Source organism: Meles meles, chromosome 1 (genome assembly GCF_922984935.1).
Source record: "Meles meles chromosome 1, mMelMel3.1 paternal haplotype, whole genome shotgun sequence".
In the NCBI taxonomy this organism is placed as follows: domain Eukaryota; kingdom Metazoa; phylum Chordata; class Mammalia; order Carnivora; family Mustelidae; genus Meles; species Meles meles.
In genome coordinates this window covers 105,295,015-105,321,248 of record NC_060066.1, presented here as the reverse complement: position 1 = coordinate 105,321,248, position 26,234 = coordinate 105,295,015, and the positions used below count along the sequence as shown (strand labels likewise).

Here is a 26,234-nt window from a genome sequence, read left to right as displayed (position 1 = left end):
CTAATAAACATTTTAACTGGAAAAAACTTGAAAACACTAATAATTTAAAGCTTTAGGAAATTTTCCTAAAGGCATACAGTAAATGGAGAAACATTCCATCAATAGAATCAAAACAATCCACTAAATTTCAGGAAGAACAAGGAGTCTGTGGCCCATGAGCCATGACATACCCACCCCCAACACAGTTTGTCTTATGAAGACTATTGTGGGGCACTTACTCCAGGACTGCAGTCAAGAAGATGTCCCCTCTCACCCCAGTACAGTTTCACTGTAGGAGATTTCCTAGCCCAAGTTGTAGCTCTACCCCAAGTGTGGTAGGTGAAGAATACTAGTCCAGTTGTCCTACCCCAGTTCACCCATAGGCTAGAAGCACCACACCAGAGATGCAGTCCCAAACCAATGCCACCACCACCAGCCCTAGCACCCACTCTAGAGCAGAGGTGTAACTCCAGGAGAAGGGGACACTGTCTTCAACTCCCAGTACTATGAGTGACTCAGAGGTTCTGCCTAGAGGAAAACAGATTATAAGGAAGAAGGCTCTAAGACACTGTGGGAGAGAGCTGACTTTATTTGGAACAGAGTACAATTCCATGCCTAAGGGCATTGTTGAAAATAATGGGGATCTTGGTGAAGAGCAATTCCAAGATTACCTGTAGCCCTGTGATACTGTAGCAACAAGAAAATGGCCAAGCAATCAGAAGTTTAACAGAGAGCATCAAGGAAAAGACACAGCCAAAAAGAACCCTCCTAGTATCACAGTAAAACTTTTAGAGTCAAGAAGGGTGTACTTGGCTGCACCCACTTAGAGTAAAAATCTAACTTCCAGAGGGTTTTAAACATAACCTTTCACCAAAAAGTGGCTTATGCTGACCTAGGGGCATGTGAAAAGATTAAAAACAAACGAAAAGGGTGTGGGGGGCTCAGATACTGAAGCCTGCAGGAGAAAGTAGTTTGGACAAGTCAGTAAACAACTGAATAAACTGCCATACAAATAACAATAGCATCAACCCCTGGAGGAGAGGAGGAATCCATATCTAGAGTTGCCACAATGTAGTATCAAAAATGCACAGTTGTCAACCAAAAATTACAAGATTGGTGAAGAAACAGGGAAGTGTGATCCATACACAGTAGGAAAAAAGTGCAGGCACGTGAAGGGGCCCAGATGGTGGACTTAGCAGACAGAATTTTCAAAGCAGCCATTATGAATATGTTCAGAGAATTCCTGTGTTTCAGGAATTAAAGGGTGGTATGATGACAGTGTCTAACCAAATGGAGAATAATGAAAAAACATAAACAATGAAAGAAAACCAAATGGGAATTCTGGAGTTAGAAAGGATAATTAAAATGAAAAATTCACTAGCTAGGCTCAACAGTAAACTTCAGTTGACAGAAGAAAGTTAGAGAACATGAATCCATAGTAATTGAGCTTGCACAATCTGAAGGAGAAAGAATTAAAAATAATAATAATAATAATAATGAGTGCTTACTTTGGTATCACTTATACTAAAATTGGAATGGTACAGAAATTAGTATAGCCCCTTCACAAGGATGACACACAAATTTGTGAAGCAGTACATATTTTGAAGACTTCTATCAAATTTAAAATCCTTCACAAAAAGCATATGGCAATTTCAATAGAATGTTAAAACTTAATCTCAAATTTACTACCACAGAGTATCTTAGAGATTAAAAGTATTTGTGAAGACTTTTAATTTTTTTTTAAAGATTTTATTCATTTATTTGACAGAGAGAGAGAGATCACAAGTAGGCAGAAAGGCAGGCAGAGAGAGAGGAGGAAGCAGGCTCCCCGCGGAGCAGAGAGCCCGATGCGGGGCTCGATCCCAGGACCCTGAGATCATGACCTGAGCCGAAGGCAGCGGCTTAATCCACTGAGCCACCCAGGCGCCCCTTGTGAAGACTTTTAAATAACTCAATCTTTATGTAGGATTAGGGCACACCAAAATAAATCATTTCTGTATTATTATAGAAATCTCCCAAATTCCAAATATCCTAAGGAGGAAAACAAAAGAATGAAGAAAATGAAACAGAACCTCATAGAAATATGAGACATCATTAAGTGCACCAACATACATGTAATGGGTGTGCCAGAAAGTCAAGGGAGTTGGGAGGAGGGTGCAGAAAAAATATCAGAAGAAAAAAATGCAAAAGAAATAGTGACTGAAACATTTCAGATTTGACCGGTGAACTTTACTCATCTGAGAAGTTCAAGAACTTTAAGTAGAATAAACCTAAGGGATTCATACCCAGATGAAACATCATCAAAATGTTGAAAACCAAAATTAAAGAGAAAACCTTGAAAGCAAGAAGTGAAAATGATTCATTATATAATAAGAGAACCCAGTGAGATAAGAACAGACCTCTCATTAGAAAATGGGACTTTATTAAAAATTTCAAAAGAAACAAATAACTTGCATTACACTCTCTTTTTGGGCTTTAAATCCTCAGGTTAAGTCAACATGATTGAACATTAATTGTTTTATCTTAGACAACTCATCCCCTCATTTTTGATAAAACCAAAGGCTCCAGTTGTTCATTTTGAAGTAGTCTAGCTTTTTACTTGTTTGATTCAGACATAATTATAAGCCACAGAACCCTAATTTTTAAATAATTTTTCTTCATTCACAGAGTCATTAGAAATAAGTTTTGGGGGGCGCCTGGGTGGCTTAGTGGGTTAAGCCTCTGCCTTCGGCTCAGGTCATGATCTCAGGGTCCTGGGATTGAGCCCCACATCAGGCTCTCTGCTCAACAGGGAGTCTGCTTCCCCCTCTCTCTGCCTGCCTCTCTGCCTACTTGTGATCTCTGTCTGTCAAATAAATAAAATCTTTAAAAAAAAATAAGTTTGTACTATATAAATGTTTTATAGCCACAACATACTAAATGATGTCATACATATTTGTGGAAATGTTTAGTTGTCTTAAGATAGATGGTAAATTCTTCTGGGTACAATGTGCATAAGCAATCTTATGCACAATGAGCAGACCTAAAACCATATGTTCATCAGGTCATGGATTTCCTGGTACCCTAGGGTATAAGATGTATTTGCAAGGAGAATTGAACACAGTAATAACTATATGTGATTTTGATATATTTTTCTCCATAGATATGGCAAAGTATATTTTACAAAAAATATTGCTAGAAACATCTTGATGATAGTGATGATTTTCAAGGAATACCTATTAACATCTTTGAATTTTAGTGTTTGATAAAACATAATTTGGAAATATTTTTATATAGACTGTTACTTCTTGTTCAGTTATGCTGTCACTTTGTATTTACTGTTCTTTGAAAGGTTTCAACCAGTTATATTTAGAGTTTGGGTTTCTCTTATTCTTATGCCTTTAGATCGTGCTGTCCTATAGGGTCACCAGTAGCCACTGCTGGTTTTTTACATTTAAATTAATTAAAATTAAATAAAATCTAAAATTCATTTCCTTACATTAGCCACATTTGAAGCTCTCAATAGCCCTATGTGGCTAGTGGCTACCACATTTGACTACACTTGATTTAGAACATCCCATCAGCACAGAGAGTTCTCTTAGGCCACATGCTTCTTATTTATTGGAGATTTATTTATTATTGCAAACTACAGCAATATATAGATCAGTTTCACCTGAACTTGAAATATGATAGAGCTTAGCTCTGGAAATTATGTTGATAATTTCCCATTTTTGTGCATTTAAAGAGACATTTATATCAAATATGTTTATGTAGTCATTTTATTTCATTGATTTCTTTAAAGTTTGATTTTTCTTTAAGATGTATTTATTTGAGAGAGAGAGAGAGACAGGGAGAGCATGTGCATGTATGTGAGAGCAGGAGGAGGGACAGAGGGAGAGAGAAACAAGCAGACTCCCCCCTGAGCAGGGAGCTTGATGCCAGGACCCTGAGATCATGACCTGAGCCAAAATCAAGAGTCAAACCTTTAACCAACTGAGCTACCCAGGCACCCCTACATATTCATTTTATTTTTTGAACTTTCTTATTTAATGCTGTACAGCCTTGGGCGAGATACCAAATCTTTCTGATCTTCTGTCTTTTTTGTGCTAAGCAAGAATAGTAATAGCCAACCTAGCTCTTAGTGGCCTTTTGAGAGTAAGGCAATGCAAATAGTAAAGGGCCTGGCACTAAATGCTATCAAGATGATGAATTTCTAATCCACATACACTGTGAAAAAATTGTTATTTTAATCTTTGATTTCTGGGATAAATACTGCAATAACTAATCAAGGAAGCAGACAAAAAAGTAAAGCAGAAAATATTTAAAAAGCGTTCTTAAATAACATGATTTATACATTATGTACAAAACCCTCTACTTAACAGTGAAACCATATGCATTCTTCTCATTTGACCCTTTATCTTCTAGATGATAAACAATTCTCTATAGATTTAAAAGAATCATTGTTGGAAAACACATTCTCTGACTTAGTCCAATTAAATTAGTTAATTTAAAAAATATGTATTTTAAATCCTTATAGGATTTTAATATCCTGCCAAATAACTTATGGATTAAAAAAGAAACAGTAATGGAAATTTTAAATTCCTAGAACTGGTAAATAATAAAATGCTAAATATCAAAATTTATGTGATATCATTAATTTGATATATATAAGAAATTTTGTAGTCTAAACAGCTCATTTAGAAAGAAGGAAGGCTCAAAATAAATGAGCTAAGCCTCTTATATAAGAAATAGTTAAGGGCGCCTGGGTGGCTCAGTGGGTAGAGCCACTACCTTCGGCTCAGGTCATGATCTCAGGGTCCTGGGATCGAGTCCCGCATCAGGCTCTCTGCTCAGCAGCGAGCCTGCTTCCCTCTCTCTCTCTGCCTGCCTCTGTGTCTACTTGTGATCTCTCTGTGTCAAATAAATAAATAAAATCTTTTAAAAAAAAAAGAAATAGTTAAAAAATGGAATAAATACAAAGAAAATAGAACAAGATTATAAACAGGAGTAGAAATTAATAGCATAAAGGAACAGTAAATAAGCAAAGCTCAGAGTTGGTTCTTTGGAATGTAAAGTAATTCTATGGCAAAATTCATAAAGAAAAAAAGATATAATTAAATAATAGTACTGGCACAAAAATAGACACATAGATAAATGGAACAAAATAGAAAACCCAGAAATAAAACCCACAATTATATGGTCAACTAATCTTTGACAAAGGAGTAAAGAATATACAATGGGGAAAAAGACAGTCTTCAACAAATGGTGTTGAAGAATCTGGCCAACTACATGCAAAAGAATTAAACTAGACTACTTTCTTACACTATACACAAAAATAAATTCAAAATGGGTGAAAGACCTATATGTGAAACCTGAAACCAAAAAATATCCTAGAAGAGAGCAGAGGCAATAATTTTACTGACATCAGCTAAAGCAACATTTTTCTAGATACGTCTCCTGAGGCAAGGAAAATAAAAGCAAAAATAAACTATCGGGGCTAGACCAAAATAAAAAGCCTCTGCACAGTGAAGGAAACACCAAAAAAATTAAAAGGCAACCTACTGAATGAGAGAATATATTTGTAAATGATATATCCAATAAAGGTTAATATCCAAAATATATGAAAACTCAATACAACTCAATACCTAAAAACCAAATAATTCAGTTTAAAAATGGGAGAAGACATGAACAGAAGTTTCTCCGAAGACAAACAGATGACCAATAGACATGTGAAAAGATGCTCAACATCACTGATCATCTGGAAAATGCAAATCAAAACTATAGTGAGATATCACTTCACACCCTGCCAGAATGGCTAAAATAAAAAACCCCAGAAACAAGTATTGGCAAGGATGTGGGGAAAAAGGAACTGTCATGCACTGTTGGCGGGAATGCAAACTGGTAACAGTCACTATGGAAAACAGTATGGAGTTTCATTAAAAAGTTAAAAGTAGAACTACCCTATGATCCAGTAATCACACTACTGGGTATTTCCCCAAAAAATACAAAAACCCTAATTCAAAGGGATACATGCACTCCTATGTTTTTTGTTTGTTTGTTTTTTAAAATTATACCCACTTCACATTTTATTTTCCTTTTATTTCCATTTTATTTTATATCTTTTCGGTGTTTCAAAATTCATTGTTTATGCACCCCTATGATTTTTTGCAGCATTATTTATAATACGGAAATTATGGAAACAGCTCCAGTGCCCACCAATAGCCGAATGAATAGAGACATCCAAACACACACACGTGCACATACATGCACACACAATGGAATATTATTAAGTCCTAAAAAAGAATGAACCCTTGTCATTTGCAACAACATGGGTGGAACTAGAGAGTATTATGCTAAGTGAAATAAGGCAGAGAAAGACAAATACCATATTATTTCACTCATATGTGGAATTTAAGAAACAAAACAAATAAGCAAAGGAAAAAAAAGAAAGAAACAAAGTAACAGACTCTTAACTATGGAGAACTGATGGCTACCAGAGGGGAGGTAGATGAGGAGATGGGTTAAATAAGTGGTGGGGATTAAGGAGTATACTTGTCATGAGCACCAGTGTTGTAAGAATTGTTGAGTTACCACCCCCAAACTACTAGAACTCATACAGCAATTCAGTAACGTGGCAGGATACAAAGTCAATGTACAGAAATCAGTGGCTTTCTTATACACTAACAATGAAAACACAGAAAGGCAAATTAGAGAATCGATTCCATTTACTATAGCACCAAGAACCATAAGATACCTGGGAATAAACCTAACCAAAGAGGTAAAGGATCTGTACTTGAGGAACTACAGAACACTCATGAAAGAAATTGAAGAAGACACAAAAAGATGGAAGACCGTTCCATGCTCTTGGATCGGAAGAATAAACATTGTTAAAATGTCTATACTGCCTAGAGCAATCTATACTTTTAATGCCATTCCGATCAAAATTCCACCGGTATTTTTCAACGAGCTGGAGCCAATAATCCTAAAATTTGTATGGAATCAGAAGAGACCCCGAATTGCTAAGGAAATGTTGAAAAACAAAAACAAAACTGGCGGCATCACGTTACCCGATTTCAAGCTTTACTACAAAGCTGTGATCACCAAGACAGTGTGGTACTGGCGTAAAAACAGACACATAGACCTGTGGAACAGAGTAGAGAGCCCAGATATGGACCCTCAACTCTATGGTCAAATAATCTTCGACAAAACAAGAAAAAATATACAATGGAAAAAAGACAGTCCCTTCAATAAATGGTGCTGGGAAAACTGGACAGCGATATGTAGAAGAATGAAACTCGACCATTCTCTTACACCGTACACAAAGATAAACTCAAAATGGATAAAAGACCTCAACGTGAGACAGGAATCTATCAGAATCCTAGAGGAGAACATAGGCAGTAACCTCTTCGATATCAGCCACAGCAACTTCTTTCAAGATATGTCTCCAAAGGCCAAGGAAACAAAAGCGAAAATGAACTTTTGGGACTTCATCAAGATCAAAAGCTTCTGCACAGCAAAGGAAACAGTCAACAAAACAAAAAGGCAACCCACAGAATGGGAGAAGATATTTGCAAATGACAGTACAGACAAAAGGTTGAATCCAGGATCTATAAAGAACTCCTCTAACTCCACACACACAAAACAGATAGTCATATCAAAAAATGGGCAGAAGATATGAACAGACACTTCTCCAATGAAGACATACAAATGGCTATCAGACACATGAAAAAATGCTCATCATCACTAGCCATCAGGGAGATTCAAATGAAAACCTCATTGAGATATCATCTTACACCAGTTAGAATGGCCAAAATTAGCAAGACAGGAAGCAACGTGTGTTGGAGAGGATGTGGAGAAAGGGGAACCCTCTTACACTGTTGGTGGGAATGCAAGTTGGTGCATCCACTTTGGAGAACAGTGTGGAGATTCCTGAAGAAATTAAGAATAGAGCTTCCCTATGACCCTGCAATTGCACTGCTGGGTATTTACCCCAAAGATACAGATGTAGTGAAAAGAAGGGCCATCTGTACCCCAATGTTTATTGCAGCAATGGCCACGGTCGCCAAACTGTGGAAAGAACCCAAGATGCCCTTCAACGGACAAATGGATAAGGAAGATGTGGTCCATATACACGATGGAGTATTATGCCTCCATCAGAAAGGATGAATACCCAACTTTTGTAGTACCATGGATGGGACTGGAAGAGATTATGCTGAGCGAAATAAGTCAAGCAGAGAGAGTCAAGTATCATATGGTTTCACTTATTTGTGGAGCATAACAAAGAACATGGAGGACATGGGGAGATGGAGAGGAGAAGGGAGTTGTGGGAAATTGGAAGGGGAGATGAACCGTGAGAGACTATGGACTCTGATAAACAACCTAAGAGTTTTGAAGGGGCGGGGGGGTGGGAGGTTGGGGAACCAGGTGGAGGGTAATAGAGAGGGCACGTATTGCATGGAGCACTGGATGTGGTGCAAAAACAATGAGTACTGTTACGCTGAAAATAAATAAATAAATTTTTTAAAAAAAGAATTGTTGAGTCACTAATTATACACCTGAAACTAATATAACACTATATGTGAACTATACTGGAATTAAAATAAAAACTTAATAAAAATATACATGTATATACAAATCTTAGTTAATGTAAAAATATCGACCAATGGGCAAATCACTAGGAAAATATATCTTAACAAAATGTCTGAATCAAAAAATAGAAAGCCCGAATAGCCCAATTATCATTAGAGAAATTAGTTGATAGTTAAAAATCTCCCCAGGAAAAGCACTAGATCCAATTCATTTTATCAATAAATTATTTCAAACTTTCGAAATGCAGGTCATTCAAATCTTATACAAATTTTTCTTTTTTTAAGATTTTACTCATTTATATATTGACAGACAGAGACCCCAAGTAGGCAGAGAGAAGGGGAAGTAGGCTCCCCACTGAGCAAAGACCCCCCCACCCGCCCCCACCGCCATGCAGGGCTCAATCCCAGGACCCTGAGATCAGGATCTGAACTGAAGGCAGAGGCTTAACCCACTGAGCCACCCAGGCGCCCCAAATCTTACACCAAGTTTTCAAAGAAAAAAAGAATCCGGTCAACTGATAATATAAAGCTACTATAAATAGGCTTGGTATGAGAAATAAAATTAAATCTAATTTTCAAAATAAAATTAAAGGTCATTATCACATGCAAAACTTCTAAACAAAATGTAGCAAATAGAATCTTGGCTTTATCTCAGGCGTGAAAACTTGCCTAACTTAAAAAGCTGTAGAGGTGCCTGGGTGACTCAGTCACTCAGCCTTCGGCTCAGGTCATAATAGCAGAGTCCTGGGATCCAGCCCCGTGTCAGGCACCCTGCTCAGTGGGGAGTCTGCTTCTCTCTCTCCCTCTGTCCCTCCTCTTCTTCTGTCCCCCCTCCTCTTCTCCTGCTTTCTCTCTCTCTCTCTCAAATAAATAAAATCTTTTTAAAAAATAACTTAAAAAGCTGTAATTGTCATTTACAACTTTTGCAGAGATAAAAACAGTCATTTCAATTGATGTGGAAAATGCATTTGATAAGGTTCAGTGCCCATTCATGATTAAAAAATTTTTTCAGCAGACTAAGAATGTTTAACTTGATGAAGGATATCAACCAAAAAATCTTATAGCAAGCATCATTCTTAATTGTAAAACACTGAAGAAATTTTATTCAAAATCAGGCTAAGAATGCTCAGTGTCATTGATATCTCCTCCGCATTGTGCTGAAGGTCCTATAGTACAGCCAGAGAAGATAAATAATAAAAAACAATATGGGGTGCCTAGGTGACTCAGTGGGTTAAAGCCTCTGCCTTCGGCTCAGGTCATGATCCCAGGGTCCTGGGATGGAGCTCTGCATGGCATCAGGCTCTCTGCTCAGCAGGGAGCCTGCTTCCTCTTCTCTCTCTGCCTGCCCCCTGCCTACTTGTGATCTCTGTCTGTCAAATAAATAAATAAATCTTTAAAATAATAATAATAATAATAAGGATTGGGAAGGCTGAAGCAAAGTTGTCATTATGCATAAATGAAATGGTAACTTGACAAAAATATTACAAATAATTTTAATAAGATTGATGGATTACAAAAATTCAATATATAAAAGTCAACTGTTATTTCTACTCACCAGCTACAAAGCAACAAACAAACAAAAAACTATTTAAAATATCAAAATCGTAAATGAGCTAGACATAAATCTAACAAAAGATGTTCAAGAACTATATGTTCAAGAACTATAATAGAAAATATATTATAAAATTGGCCTAAAGACCCTGCAAAGGAAAGATAGATGTATTTGTGCCAGTCACTGTGCTGAGTTCTATATCATTGCTTGAATGCTCACAACAGCCCTCTCAGTTTTCCTTCATTCCCATGTTAAGATGAGTAAATTCAAGTTTATACAGTAAGTAACTTTTTTAGGATCCCAGAGTTACTAACATGAGGTGTCTTTCCTCCCTGAGAAGCCATTTGTGTTCCTTTGAATATGATGTTATTTATGGGGAACATCTCTGGCAATTCAAGAAAAACAGGTTGATCAGGGGGCCCTTTTCTGTTCAGACCTGTCACACTAGCACTGACTGTAGGAGGTAGTATTTGCTGAGCAGGAAGCAGCAACAAAAGGGTGGAATTCTTTGTGTGCTGCTTATGAGCTGACTCTGGTTTGGACTGTCTATTGAATGGCACAGTTCCAGTTCATTTGAACCAATGAGGACAGTGACTCCACCTCAGGCACGAGCTGTTGAGCTCCTGAGCTTCAGCTGTGTAAGCAGGACAATGTGGGAGAGTGTGTGTGGCCAGGCATGAACAAAAGAGGGAGAAAGAAAGTATTAATATCTCTTCTCTCGGGCAAAAGAATAAAAAAAAGCACCATTCCTTGGTTATTTAAGATAAAGGCAAATATCATAACAGATTTAAAGAAAAGTTAATTCCTCATCTCTCCATTTTCAACACAGGCTATCAAAAATTCCTTCTAGTTTTATAAAGGAGATCCACAGAGATCTTTAGAGTCATCTTGACTTTTGCATATATTAACAAACAATAATGCTTACAAAAAACAGCTCTGGATGTATCAGTATAGTCAAGCAGGCATTAATTGAACTGATAAAGACCACTCTTACAGGAAGCCTGAGTCTGTCTCCTTAGGAAATGAAGCCTTGATTCCCCAAGCTTCTGCCTCAGCCTCCCTAATTAGACATGGAGCAGAGAGGCAAGTCAGGTGATGGAGTAACTAGGGGATAAATAGGCCTTTGAGGAAAAAACATTAAAGTACTTCCCTCCAAGAGGTTATGATATGAAATGGTCTGTGGACCAAAAAAGACATTATGAATTCAACAGAAAAATGTATACTTTCACCTTGCTATCACATGGCATACTGCTTTAAATAGAACAATATTAGGAAAGAATAATCTTTCATTCTTTCCCACTTGGGGTTAGGACTAAAGTCGTACAGTATAGAACAGTTAATAAAATTGTATTCAAGTGATTTAATTTAAGAGTATTTCCTTTTCATTATATTACATTAGCAGCCTTTAAAATGATAATTTAGCATAAATTCCTTACATTCTGACCTTAATATTCTAATATGATTCTTGTCAAACATTAAAAGTATCTTTTGGGTTACCTGGGTATCAAGTCAGTTAAGTGTCCAGCTCTTGATTTCAGCGCAGGTCATGGTCTCAGGGTTGTGAGATCGAGCCCTGCGTTGGACTTGGTGCTGGTATGGAGCCTGCATAAAATTCTCACTCTCTTTTCCTCTGTCCCTCCTCTCCTGTCTCTCTATAAATAAATAAATTTATCTTTTGAAAGTTACAGAGTGGATAAAGTTCTTCTAGATAAGTAGCCTCTTTGTACACTGGTTACAATTTATGTGTGTTTTAAATGGTTTGACCTAGCACTGGGGAAAATCATTGCCCTCAATAAAGATTAGTTAGATATTCTGGACTTTATGGTCATCATGCAGTTTGTCATGAGTTTATTCCTTGTTGCCTTCATGGTGCTTGCCTTGCAGACTGGAATGCTAGTTGCTCTGGGATGCTTCCTCCAATTCCACTCTGCAAAATTAATCAGTCTTCTTCTACATTCATATAACTGATTACTGTAATGTGATATTATAGCACAAAAATACCAAATCAACTGCTTTACCTTTAGACCTAATTCTGCTCCCTCCTTACTATCTTGGGTTAACATTCTGAGCCTCGCTTTACTCACCTAACAGTAATGCCTTAGTTTCCTCTGCTGAAGGGTTAAACAGATAATATGAGAATGCTATAATTAGCCATAATACATTATATTAGGGTTAGGTATTAATGTTGCTCAATGCTTTATTTCTCAATTATATTTTTATTTGAAACTTTCCCTCCTTACATATCCTACAAAGTATAAGCCCAAGTGAGCTTCATATAAATGCATTAGTGAGTGAATACATGAATGAATATTTCTGTGAACACTGTGCAAGTTTGCTGTGTGTGTTCACATCAGAGCCCCATTCATTCTCTCAAACATGGAAGGAGTATTTATTGAGAGCCTCCTGTAGCTCAGATAGAGAACATGGGAGCAGTTTTAACCCTCATGTTTTTAGGGTGGAATTAGTAGTTGTAGGTGGTTCCTTCTAATGGAGAAGATTTCATGAAAAGATTTTAAGTTTTGCTTCATGAAACATCAGTAATGCATTTTTCCTTTTTTTAAATATCCAAATATATTCATAATTTCATACTCTGAGAACTATCTAAAAGCAAGTGGTTTTTAGTATTTTTTTGAAGATGCACAATAAAACATGTGCTTAGATGATATCAGTTTTCCTTTCAAAGTTCATGTATAATGACAAGAGGAAATGCCTCTTTGCAGAGCATATTTTCTAATGGATTTTTAAGCATTTGATTATTTCCCATTGTTTGCCAGTTTTTAGCACACTGAGTTGGAGCCAGAGGTACCAATAAGTTTTCCTATCTTTTCTCCATAATTATCCAATGTTTATTGAGTGGAATCTTCAAGTTATCTCCTATACCCTTTTATCTTTATTATTTTTTTTTAATTTTGTTTGTTTATTTTGGAGGGAAAGCAGGGAAGGAGCAGAAGGAGAGGGAGAGAGAGTCTCAAGCAGACTCCACACTAAGCGCAGAGCCCTACGTGGGTCTCAATCCCAGGACCCTGAGACCATGACCTGAGCCAAAAATCAAGAGTGGGAGTCCTACTGACTAAGTCACCCAGGAACCCATCCTTTTTTCTTTAAACAACTTTTGAAGGTCTTTTTACAAGCTTTTTTTTTTTATATTTCTATGCTTTTATAGTTTTTTTACATAATTTACATGCAATACAGTTTACATGCATACAAGCAGTAGGTTTTAACAAATGTATTTACTACCTAATACCCACCACAGTGAAGACATAGGTTATTTCCATAGCCCCCAAAAATTTCCTATGCCCTCTGCTGTCACTCTCTCCTGGCTGCCGTTGCAGGCAACTACAGATCTGCTTGCTATTACTGTGGATTTACTTTACCTTTTATATACTTTTCATGTTTTTTTTTTTCCACTCAGCACTATGTTTTCAAGATTCATCTATGTCAGAAGTTTGTTCCTTTTCACTGCTGAGTAGTATTCCACTGTAAGTGTATATCACAATTTACTTATCTATTCAGCTATTACTGAACATTTGTCTTGTTTCCAGTTTGGGGCTATTATTTTTTTTTTTAAGATTTTGTTTATTTGATAAAGAAAGAGCACAAGCCGGGGGAGTGTCAGGGAGAGGTAGAGGGAGAAGCAGACTTCCTGCTGCAGGGAGCCCAATGAAGGACTCAATCCCAGGACCCTGGGATCATGACCTGAGCTGAAGGCAGAAGCTTAACCAAATGAGCCACCCATGTGCCCCGGGCTATTATTTAATAAAGCTACTATAGACATCTGTCTGTAAGTTTTTGTGTGGACATATGATTTTATTTCTTTTGGAAAAATCCTGGAGTAGAAAGACAAGACATATGATAAGTATATGTCTAACTTTATTAGAAATTGCCAAAGTTTTTTCTAAAGTGGCTATAACATACACATTTCCACCTAAAATCTGATAGTTTCATTTCTTCCATATCCTGAACAAAACTTAATACCATCAGCCTTTTTTATTTCACCCTTTCCAGTGTATGTGTAGTGGTATTTCATTGTGATTTTAACTTTCATTCCCTTATGACTAATGGTGTTGTGCATTTTTTTAATGTGTTTATTGGCCACATGTGCATCTTCTTTGATGAAATGTTTATTCATATCTTTCATCCATTTTGTTTTACAATGAAATGAGATTCACATAATATAAAACTTATGGTCTTATGTAATCACTACTTCCTTCTAGTACCAAAATATTTTCATCCAAAAGGAAATCCCATACATAGAAACAGTTGCTCCTTATTTCTGCCCCACCTACCCCCTAGAAACCATCATTCTGTGTTCTGTCCCTATGGATTTAACTAGTCAAGAAATTCATAGAAATGGAATTTGTGATGTTTTATATCTTTACTCCATTTTTTTGATAGGACTATTTGTCTTTTTATTCTTATATAGGATATCATTATTTTTATTATTATCAATTATAAGTTCTATAGTTCTTTATGTAATCTAAATACAAGTCCTTTGTCACATGTATATTTAGTAAATATGTTCTCCTAGTTTGTGGTTTGCCTGTTCATTTTCTTAATGGCATCTTTTGAAGACAAAAGTTTTAATTTTGATAATTTCAAAATAATTAATTTTTTACTTACCCCAAGGTTGCAACAATTTTTCTCCTGTGTTTTCTTCTCAAGTTTTAGTTTTCTGTTTGTGTCTATGATCTATTTCAAGTTAAATTTTGTGTATAATTTGAGATAACAATTAAAGATTTTTTCTTTTTTGCATGTCCAGTTTTCCTACTACCTCTGGTAATAGGTGAAAGGACAAAAAGAAAAAGAAAAAAGAAAAAAAAAACAGGGGCACCCGGGTAGCTCAATTGGTTAAGTGACCAACTCTTGATTTTGGCTCAGGTCATGATCTCACAGTGGTGATACTGAGCCCGGTCTCAGGCTCCACACCGAGCTTAAGATTCTCTTTCTCTAGTAGAAAAGAAAAAGAAAAAGAGAAAAGGAAGGAAGGAAGAAAAAGGAAAGGGAGGAAGAGAGGAAGGAAGGAAGGAAAGAAAGAAAGAAAGGGGAGGGTGAGAGGGAAGGAGAGAGGAAAGGGGAGGAGAGATGATTAGTTGCAAGTCTTTCTAGGAATTGATCATGTCCTATTCACCTACTCCACACTGTTGAGTGGTCATTCCTCCCTTACCCTGACATATAGTGGAATGTCAAGAAACACAGTCTTTTCTGAGCAATTTCCTTATCAAGAGATGCAAAGATATTAACATCTGAGATTCCCCAGCCATAAAGTGGCCCAGCCTATTTACCCATGTGTTGTTCATGGTTGATGAGTTCCTCCTCCTACCCATTGGGAGAGTCCAGGAAGCTTGTTAGAGCTCTATTCTTAAATGGGAACAGATAGCAGGGGTCTGAAGAAAACTTTTTAAATGAAGTTACAGATACTGCAACCATAAAACAAAATTGGACATTAAGGGGAAAGAAAACATCTTTCAGAGCTTAAAAGAGAACTCTTAGAAGTTAAACATATGAAAAGTAGATAATACAAAAAACCTAATTAGAAGCATTGGAAGACAAAGCTGAGGGAACTGACAGAAATAGTGGAAAATAGGAGAGAAAAGTTAGTAAACTTAAAGAACTGGTCCAGTATGTCCAATAACCAGAATAAAAGAAGAGAAAAAATGAAGGAGAGGAAGTATCAATGAAATGACAGAGTAGACATGATTCCACTGTGAAAGGACCCACCAAGGATATTACTTACCCAGTGCATAGAAACAGATCTGTACCAAGGAATATCACCATGCAATGTCAGTGCCCTGGGAACTAGAACAAAGCTCAGCTCCTGGAGAGGAAGGAGGAAGACAAAAAACAGTATTGGATTTAGAATAGAAAAATTATTTCCAATCTAGAAATCTATACCCAGCCAAACTGCCCATAAACTTTGAGGGTAGATTATTGACAATTTCATGAATGGGTTCAGAGATTTTTAGCTCCTGATTCCCCCTGTTTAGGGAGCTAGAAGATGTGAGGTACTAACTTGAAGTCAATTAAGAAAGGAATATATAGGATATGAAAAATAGGAGATCCAACACACTAAAGCAGCAAAGTAAATCCCTCAGATTTTCTGACAAGATATCCTAGGATGACTGCTATGCTAACCAGTCCAGACTGGAGTGAAGCAAAGGCTCCAGGAGAGCCTTTTCAAAGCACAGTGTATGTGAGGTTCAGCACCCTGAGGGAATATTTTGGTAATTGGCTGAAGTGTGGAATTTATGATAAGTACATAAAAAACTAATTTAAAGATCTATATAAAAAAGGAAAAGTGATCATGTTTTATTATATTTAAGACTCCAGGTTCCCTAAGGCATCATTGTAATCCATAAATTTTGGCATGTGGTATTTTTACAACTAGTTCAAAATACTGTCTCTTTTCCACTATGATTACATATTTGACCCATGAGTTGAAAAGGATGTTGTAAAATTTTAAAATGAAGGATTTTCCAAAGTATACATTTTTTGTTAGGTTTCTCATTTAATTATGTTGTAGATATACAATGTGTCCCATACAGTACTGATTCTTTGAAATTCATTCAGTCCTGCCTTATGGCCCAGTGTCTGGTCAGATTTTATAAATGTCCTATGTGTACTTGAGAATGCACTTTCTCTAATTGTGGGCAGTTTTTCTAATTGCCTAGCCAACAAATCAAACTTATTAGGTATGTGCAAGTTTTTCAAATCTTTACTAATTTTTTCCTTAGATTGACTTAACACTTGGCAGGGATGGATTGAAATCTCCCACAATAATGTTGGATTTGTTCTCTTCTCTCTGTAGTTTTGTCAGTTTATACTTCATGTATTTCAAGGCTGAGAGCATACAATTTTAGAATTATATATCTTTCTGATAAATTAAGCTTTTTAAAAATGAGTATTAGTGACCTCTTTACCCTTAATAATCCTTTCTCTCCTAGAATCTTTTTAGTGTAGTCTCAAAACCATTTCTCAGCTTTCTTTTAATATTTGCCTTAAACTTTTTTTTGCCCTTTGAGCCTTTCTATGTTTTAGAAAGTTTCCTGTCAACATCATTTTTTTCTTTTTCTTCCTTCAAACTGAACAAGACAAACTCTGCCTATTGTCAAGTTTAGATCATTTTTATTCCATTTTAAATGTACATAGATTTGTGTCTACTGTCAAACTTATTACCTTACATCTCTCTGCCCCTTTTTTGTGCTTTTTCTTTGCATTTTCTTGGAGTTTTTTTGTTTTTGCCCATTTCTCATTCCATTTTTTTTCTCCATCCAGTTATTTAGAAGTTATATACCCTATTTCTATTCTTTTGGTGGTTATCCTTGAAATTTTACCAGATGTAAATACTCAGTGAAGTCTAGTGTTAATATCTTCATCCTACTCTAAGTGATAGGAGCACTTGGGACCATTTGAACTTCATCATCCCCATTGACCTACTTGCTCTCCATTTCCAGCTTTTCAGTTCCCCCTTCATTAATTGATATTATTGGTAGTGGTGTTACTTTATCCTACTGTGTCTGTTTTGATTTGTTTATATTAATGTTCAGTAGTCCTTTTATCTTAGACCTTTTTCCCAGTATATTTTCCTTCTTCCTAAAATGCATAATTTAGAAATTATTTCTGTAATTATCTTAATAAGTCGTAAATATTTGAGGCTCTGTAGATGGAAAATGTGCATCATGTTTCTTTATCTAAAAATGCCTATATTTTACCATCATTCCTGAAATATTGTTTTGCTGGCACATAGTTTTTTATGGCTTCCAGAATTCTGAAATTATTTTTCTATTGTCTGGCTTCATTCATTTCTTTTGATGAGGCTGATATAAATCAAATTTTTATTCCTATGCAGATGGTCTTTTCACCCTTCTTGCTTTTAGAATCTTCCCATTGTGTTTGACATTCTCTAGTTTTATTACAGTATTTGTCTTAGGAAGGCTTTCCTTTTAGATGTCCTGCTTGGTACTTGTTTCCATTCCTGTATATTTGGATTCATTTCTTTCATCAGTTGGGGAGCAAATTTGCAGTTCCTAAATCTAAGAATTGTTGCTTCTCCTTCCTCTATTTTGTTCTTCTGAAATTCCTATTAGACAAATTTACACTTTCTCATTCTATCATCTGTACTTCTCTTTTCTCTTGTGTTTTTTATCTCAGCTCTCAACATGCATTCTAGGTAATTTATTCAAATTTATAACCCAGTTCACATATGTATACTCTTCAGGTGCATGTAACCATTTGTTTATACCTATTTAATAAATTCTTTATTTCAAAAAATGTAGTATTTTCTTTTTGAAAGTTCTATTTCATTCTTCAAATCTCCCAAGTCACGTTGTATATCTTTTTGTTTTTTATTTCTATCTTTGTGATTTTACTTTTTTAAAATAATTATTCCATATTTCATATCTTTTAAATTCTAATATGTCAAATTCTAGGGGAGGTCTATTGTTTTGTTTTGTTTTTTACTCTTCCCACATAGTAAATTGTTTTCTTATACTAGTGATTTTTTTTGAAGATTTTATGTAGTTATTTGAGAGAGAATGAGAACAAGACCAGTGAGGAGAGAGAGTGGGAGAGGGACAAGCAAACTTCCTGTGAGTAGGGAGCCCAATGTGGGGCTCAATCCCAGGACCTTGGTATCATGACCTGAGCTGAAGGCATACACTTAACCAAGTCAGCCACCCAGGGTCCCATGTACTAGAGATTTTTATTCAGGCACATGTTTACTTGATTTTACTCCATGACAACTAATGATAAAATTAAAGGTGATTTCCTTCAGGCAAGGTTTACCTTTGCCTCTGTTGTAAATCAGGGAGGGCCCTATGAACCTGGGAGAATTAATTAGAAAGTCCAGTTCTAAGCATTATTTAAAGTTCATTGTTTCATGGACACTTTGGTGGCTCAGTCAGTTAAGCATCTGCCTTCTGCTCAGGTCATGATCTCTCAGGGTCCTGGAACAGAGTACCACATCAGGCTCTTCACTCAGCAGGGAGTCTGCTTCTCCCTCTGCCTAGTGCTCCCCCTGCTAGGCATGCACTCTCTGACAAATAAGTAATAAAATCTTTAAAAAAAAAAAAAGAACATTGCTTCTGATTTAACATTCCTTTGTCCATCATTTGTTATTTGTCATTTCTTCTTTCCCCGCATGTACTCTACTATACACCCTTATCTTTTTTTTTAAGATTTTTATTTATTTATTTGACAGACAGAGATCACAAGTAGGCAGAGAGGCAGGCAGAGAGACAGAGAGAGGGGAGAAGCAGGCTCCCCACAGAACAGAGAGCCTGATGTGGAGCTCCATCCCAGGACTCTGAGATCATGACCTGAGCCAAAGGCAGAGGCTTTAACCCACTGAGCCACCCAGGTGCCCCTACACCCTTATCTTTAAAATAGTTTTTAAAGATACTCACAGTCTAGTTGGTGGTGTTATTTACTACAGGCTTCAGTAAATATTTTCTGAGAATGTGTCATTTCATAATAAATAAGACTTCGTTTACCTGAATTATGAAGTGAGAGGATTGGAAATTCAGTCTTAAATAGGTTTTTGTATGTACTACACTTTGAACTTAAAGGTTGGGGGGAATGCTATCATGTCACTGGATATCTATCATGTCTGTGTTGCTGCCATCAGGGAAGCTGGTTTTTATCCTGTGGGATATGCATGTCTGTAAATATGTACCTTCTCAGAGAAAGCCCCTTATTATTGTTCTCATAATGTTACACTGAAGCTTTTTTCAATATTGAGCATCCATACGAAATAGGAATGTTTCCTGTTATAACAGGATAAAAATGGGGAGAGAGGTTAATCTTTTGGGCAGTGGTAATATATTTTATTTGAAAGGATGATCTTCTTTGTGTGCTTTTAAACCACATTTGGCTTATGTTTTCGTTTTATGCTAAAAGAGAGATCTGTTTCCTTCTGTATCTTGTGGATAGTGATCCAAACACCTGTAAATACAAATCTAAAAGTGCATATTTGAGTTCAACTTCCTTTACTCTGATTTACCCATTCAGGAAGATGATTACAATGGATTTCTAGTGAGGGAGAAGGAAATCCTGCCCTCTGTAGTGACTCAAAAACTGTCTTCTAAAAATATGTTAATACTTTTTTGTAGAGTCTGCCTTCTTGTGCAAGATGCCTATGGAATGTTCAGTGAAGTGCACTCTGAGGTCACCATCTTGAAGGACCAACAGTTGGAAGGAAAGTCCTGCAGCCTGATGGGAATGAAGGTTCTACAGAAGGCCACCAGAGGAAGGTGAGACCACTCTGTAATAGTTTGCTATCTAGTTTGCTGCAGTGGCTGGTTCTTTCATTAGTGTTTTATCTCTCTCTCTTTTTGTTAAGATTTACTTTTTTAGGGGCACCTGGGTGGCTCAGTGGATTAAAGCCTCTGCCTTCAGCTTGGGTCATGATCCCAGGGTCTTCGGATCGAGCCCCGCATTGGGCTCTCTGCTCAGTAGGGAAGCCTGCTTCCTCTTCTCTCTTTGCCTGCCTCGCCGCCTACTTGAGATCTCTGTCTGCCAAATAAATAAATAAAATCTTAAAAAAAAAGATTTAATTTTTTATTTGAGAGAAGGAAAAAGAGAGCATAAGTGGGTGGAGGTGGGGCAAAGAGAGAGAACCTCCAGCAGATTCCCTGCTGAGCATGGAGCCAGAGGCGGGGCTTAATCTCACAACCCTGACATCATTACCTCAGCCAAAATCAAGAGTCAGATGCTTAATCGACTGAGCCACCCAAGCTCCCCTTATCTCTTATTTTAAAGAAATAAACTAGGATCCTAGAGTTTGCCTGTAAAACTAGGCCAGAGCTAAGTCAAGCCCATAAAGTACTTCTAGGGAAAAAATTATAGTTGATAACAAAACAAGATTCTTAATTTTATTAAAAAATTAGGTTTAGTGATTCCAAATTTTATTAAAAATTAAGATGATAAAAAATGTTGTGTATGTGTGTTTTAATTCTAAGATTTTTTTTCTGTATGTTTTCCAGTTAAAAGATAAGATTGCTTTGCATGAGTCAGTTTATGTAAATGACAATATAACTTAGTGTAAAGACATTTTATTAGCTTTCAACAAAATTCTTAAGTTGTCACATCTTTTTGCTTTCCATAGTAGGAAAGTTTTGTTCTCTGTCAAGTTTCATGGCACTCCACCTTAAAATGTGGTTTTGGATAGGCAAGGTAGAATTGTATGTTGACCTCATTCAAACTATGGCTATTACATCTCCAATAATCATCCTAAATCTATAAATTAAGGCAAGAAGAAACATTTTATTTATTTATTTTTTTAAAGATTTTACTTTTTTATTTGAGAGAGAATGAGTGAGAGAGAGCATGAGAGAGGAGAAGGTCAGAGGAAGAAGCAGACTCCCCCAGGAGCTGGGAGCCCGATGCAGGACTCGATCCTGGAAGTCCGGGATCATGACCTGAGCGGAAGGCAGTTGCTCAACCAACTGAGCCACCCAGGCGCCCAGAAGAAACATTTTTAATCAAACTATCCAGTAATATAGAGAATTAGTGTAAACAGTATATTTGAGATTTTCTCTATCTTACTATAATCTCTCCTTCCTTGAATAGTGTGTTATTTTAACTCTCTTGGTGTTAATTTTTTACTTGATTATAGTAACATCTGCACTTATACCAGTATCTGAGAGAGAAAAAAACCCATTATGAATACCTGATGTTCTGATTTTGAAGCAGTTATTGATAGCATCCTCCAGTGGTTTGCATAATGAACATTTCCAAGCATGGTCATTCTAAATTGTGAGCATTTAGAGTATTGTCCTGACTGAACTATGTAGGCAATTGGCATTTCCAGACACCACAACTCCATGTCTCATAGGGCTTTCTTTCATATGGTACTGTGCAGGTGAGTGATGGTTCTGCCCAAGAGCTTATTTTCCTGATATATATTTTCCTATATAAGCCCTGGGTAGGTAGATATAAGGACATTTTATTGATCCATGCATATTTGTCTTATAACAAATGCTTCCTTTTGTTTATCAAAGGGTGGCTGTTTTATAATGCAATTAATTGCCTTATATATTGGGGGTGGAGAGAGATTTACCCAGATATTTAGAAAGCATATCTGCATGTGTGAAAAGCTTAGGTTTCACATGAAACTTATATTTATTAAGGTTGAACCTCATTTTAGTCCTAAGTTTTAGAATTACAAGCATCTGGGTGCGCCTGGGTGGCTCTGTTGGTTAAACATCTGCTCTCGGCTCAGAGCCCCTCATTAGGCTCCCTGCTCAGCAGGGAGCTGCTTCTCCCTCTCCTTCTGCCACTCCCCCTGCTTGTGATCTCTCTTCCTCTCTTTCTCTGTCAAATAAATAAATAAAATCTTTTTAAAATAATAAAAAATAAAAATTAGTTAAAAAAAAAAAAAAAAAAAGAATTACAAGCATCTGAAAAGACTATGTAGTTAACAGCAAATGGTTTCACTGCCCCAACATCTTGACCTGATAGCATTAACTCTATCAGGGCCATTGGGAAGTAATCTTCCTTTATATGAATTCTGTACATAAGCCTCCCACCTGAGCACAACAGAATGTAAGTGGGCTCTCCATCACAGGAAATCCTTCTTAAGGGGCAGCAGAGCTTCTCTAGCTGCCAGCTTTCCTGGTGTGCTCTGGGCTAGACAGCAGCTGCTCTGGGAGGCTTACTTCTTGCTAGAGACTATAGCACATAACTTCTAGTGGCAGTTCTACTGGTAAATGACAGAGCCACTGCAATCCCAAGTCTTTGGCTCTGTAAAGTTGATGTTCTTTTACCATTATGCTTATGTGTTCCTAAGATTTAATCTATTTTTTTGTGGGTTACAAGGGGAGCCCTACTACTATCCACAACATCCCCACAGGAAATGTTTTTTCCACAGGAAATGTACTGAGTATTGCAAATAATTCATTTACAAACAAACTTTCTGGAATCCGTACCATTTTTAGGGTTGTGACTAAATATTTGATTTTGGGGGGGGGGTGGGATTAATTTCTTTACTTATATATTTAATTTTATATTGGCACACAGCTATCCAAATAAATGTTTAGATTGTCTTTTTGTTCCTTTGGAAACTATATTTCTTCAAAACAAATTATTAAATCATTTAGGAATGCTGGATGTTATAATTGCCTATTGGTGATATCATCCATTGTCAGTCATCCATCCATGGCCCAGTAAAAACAAATTGTCTCTTATTTTCCCCCAAATTATTGTGTTTCATGGCAACTCCCATAAACTCTAACAAAATATACTTCTCATAAACCTTAACAAAATATGTTTACTTCTGAAAATTCAAGCTAAAATGATTAATTATAACTATATACTTATAATATCTAATACAGAAAATAACTTTTTTGCCAGTTGGAAAATAGTTGTGTTTGGGCTAAGTCATGAAGTCTTTTAGATCTTGGCTACCAGATTTCATCTGATCCACGTTTCTCGTGATGGAAAATTACTACTCCCTACAAGGGCTATGAAGTGGACCGATGACCTCAGAGCTATTGAGTCAGTCATGCTGTTGGACTGGTGTATGGGCTGCTCTGTCCACCTGCCTCATTTGGGAAGCCTTGCAGAAAAACAACAATCATATATTTTCTATTTCTCTGATATATTTTTGGAGTTGGATGTCCAAACTGACTGCTTAAAGCAAAAAGACTCAGAAAAGTAGCCTGGATTTAAAGAAAAAAAAGACTGTTTTCAAACAAACACACAAAAGAAAACACTGCTGAAGCATGCTCATTAAACAGAATGTGGAGCTCTGCCCATGCTTTCTTCTTCTCTAGAGCACTCCCTGCTATTATTTGTCCAATGACTCTCTCTTCCTAAGACATGTCCCCTGACCTTTGTCTTCCCATGTGGCCTGTGCAGCAGTTTAGTAGGTCAAACGAGCGGAAAAGTCACATGACTTTGATGTCATAATTCTATGTATGCACTTTTATCTTTTTATTGTTGATTATTTTACATTTTTATTTTTTTATATGATAGGGCAATACTGAGGGAGAAAAGGATTCCTAAAATATGTGTTAACCCTATAGAAATGGGAAATATAGCTAGCCAGATTTTTTGTGGGGGAGGAGAAATTCTTTCAGTTCAAAATCCTACTTGTATTTATGTCCCAACTTGTTAAAACCCACTGATCTCTGTGTCTAAAATGACTAATTTGTAGGTACTATTTGATTTAGACCTGTTGACTCGCGCTTTAAGAAAAGGTTTTACTGAAGAGTATTTAGTCAGTACTCACTATGTACAGGAGGCTCTACCTGAGTACCCAGAATGACAAGGAAGAAGTTGACATGAATGTTTTAAGTGACTAGATCCTCAGATTTCATAAAAGAAGTTAGTGAGAACAAATGCTATAAACATCCTGACTTGTCAGAAGGAAAAGCTCTCTTCAGATTGGTAAGATATATCTGTGAAAACATACACCTAGGATCAGGAGAGATGTATGCAAAAGAAGAAATGAGAGGGTTTACTGAAAAGATAATTCACTTATTTGTTCTATAATGATTTAGTGCTTCTATAATGCATTCTATAATAATGATTTAGTGCTTCTATAGTGCATTCTATAATGATTTAGCGCATCTTGGTGCTATACCCCTGACGAATGGCTGTGGCACTGAGCTCTGTGCTAGATTTTTGGGATTTATCCTAAACCAGAATATACTGGGGTATAAAGTCAACAAGATAAAGACTAACTATTCTTAGGGATTCCACATCAGTCTAAGAGAAAATTAGGGCCACTGTGAGATTTTGAGAGAAGAAAAGAAGAGATAATAAAAACAAAAATGGAGTTAAGATTATCCTGCTGTTGTACCTATAATGAATTTAATGTAGAGGGAGAGGTTGGGGCAGGGCTACAGATTTGGAAACTTCTGTAGCAATTGAGAGGAGAACAAAGAACCAGTTAGGAACTAATCTTAATTTCTGCTAACTACAGACAGCTCCGCCAGGAGTATAAAAATAGACTTCCCTCCAAGAGATCATGGACCAGCAGGAAAGCCAGGGGTGACCCAAGCAGGCACTGACTGGTGCCTAATACAGAAGGCTGTGGGCTGATAAGTAGCTACCTTGGCGGGGATGGGGTCGTTGGAGAGCAGGTCAAGTTTTAGGAACCTTGAAGAGAATAGGAAAAGCCTGGGGCTAAGGACTAGAATGAGGAAGGGAGGGAAGAATTTTTCCATTATCTCCTTTGGGAGCCAGACTAAAGATAAGGAGAGCAGCTGCTGTCTGGTCAGCTTTCAAGATAGAGTGAGGGGTAGGCACTTTTTGTGTGGGGTGGTGCGTTTCAGAGAATGATCCAATTAATAGTTATTGTTTAACTATCAACTTTTGTTTTAAAGATAACAGATTAAGTACTGATAATTTTTATACTAGAAGCCAAGTTTAGTCATTCTGTTCAAACAGTAACTCGGAGTCAGGATTCAAAAGTCCTCTACAAGCCCCGATGCTAGTCCCCAGCCTGCCTCACTTGTGCCCTTTAGTCCTACCAGTCAGGGACATGCCCTAGGCCTAGAACACTTGCTTTTTCTCCTGGGCCTTATTTGAGCCTCACCTTTCCCTCACAGTCCAGTCTTAAGATGGTCCTCCAATAAGAATCCTGACACCTATACCCAGTACTGCTTCCTTTATCTCCCTGCAGTAGTTCCTGCTGGGCACCCAGTGGTCATAGTGCTACTCACTTCAATGCCCATGCCCAGGACTCTGGGGATTCCTGCTGACCTGTATAGAAAGGTATACTTTAATGTAAATAAGAATGCCACCATAATAAGGAAGATGTGGTACATATACACAATGGAGTATTATGCCTCCATCAGAATGGATGAATATCCAACTTTTGTAACAACATGGACGGGACTGGAAGAGATTATGCTGAGCGAAATAAGTCAAGCAGAGAGAGTCAAGTATCATATGGTCTCACTTATTTGTGGAGCATACCAAAGAACATGGAGGACATGGGGAGATGGAGAGGAGAGGGAGTTGAGGGAAACGGGAAGGGGAGATGAACCATGAGAGACTATGGACTCTGAAAAACAACCAGAGGGTTTTGAAGGGGCGGTGGGGGGGGGGGGTGGGAGGTTGAGGAACCAGGTGGTGGGTAATAGGGAGGGCATGTACTGCATGGAGCACTGGGTGTGATGCCAAAACAATGA

At 37.0% G+C, this 26,234-nt stretch overlaps 1 protein-coding gene and 1 non-coding gene across 6 annotated transcripts in view; both read left to right on the top strand.

Moving 5' to 3' along the window:
- The window catches only part of SPIDR (scaffold protein involved in DNA repair), a 600,140-nt gene that overhangs the window by 508,363 nt on the left and 65,543 nt on the right, over positions 1-26,234 (top strand). For all 5 annotated transcript variants that reach the window (XM_046007112.1, XM_046007104.1, XM_046007094.1 and 2 more), the window contains one exon: positions 20,205-20,345. In XM_046007112.1, coding sequence (XP_045863068.1) covers positions 20,205-20,345 — 141 coding nt within the window. The remainder of the gene's footprint in view (positions 1-20,204; positions 20,346-26,234) is intronic.
- On the top strand, positions 1,480-1,583 carry LOC123928312. Its single transcript, XR_006815662.1, has one exon. It is a non-coding gene; the product is annotated as a U6 spliceosomal RNA (small nuclear RNA).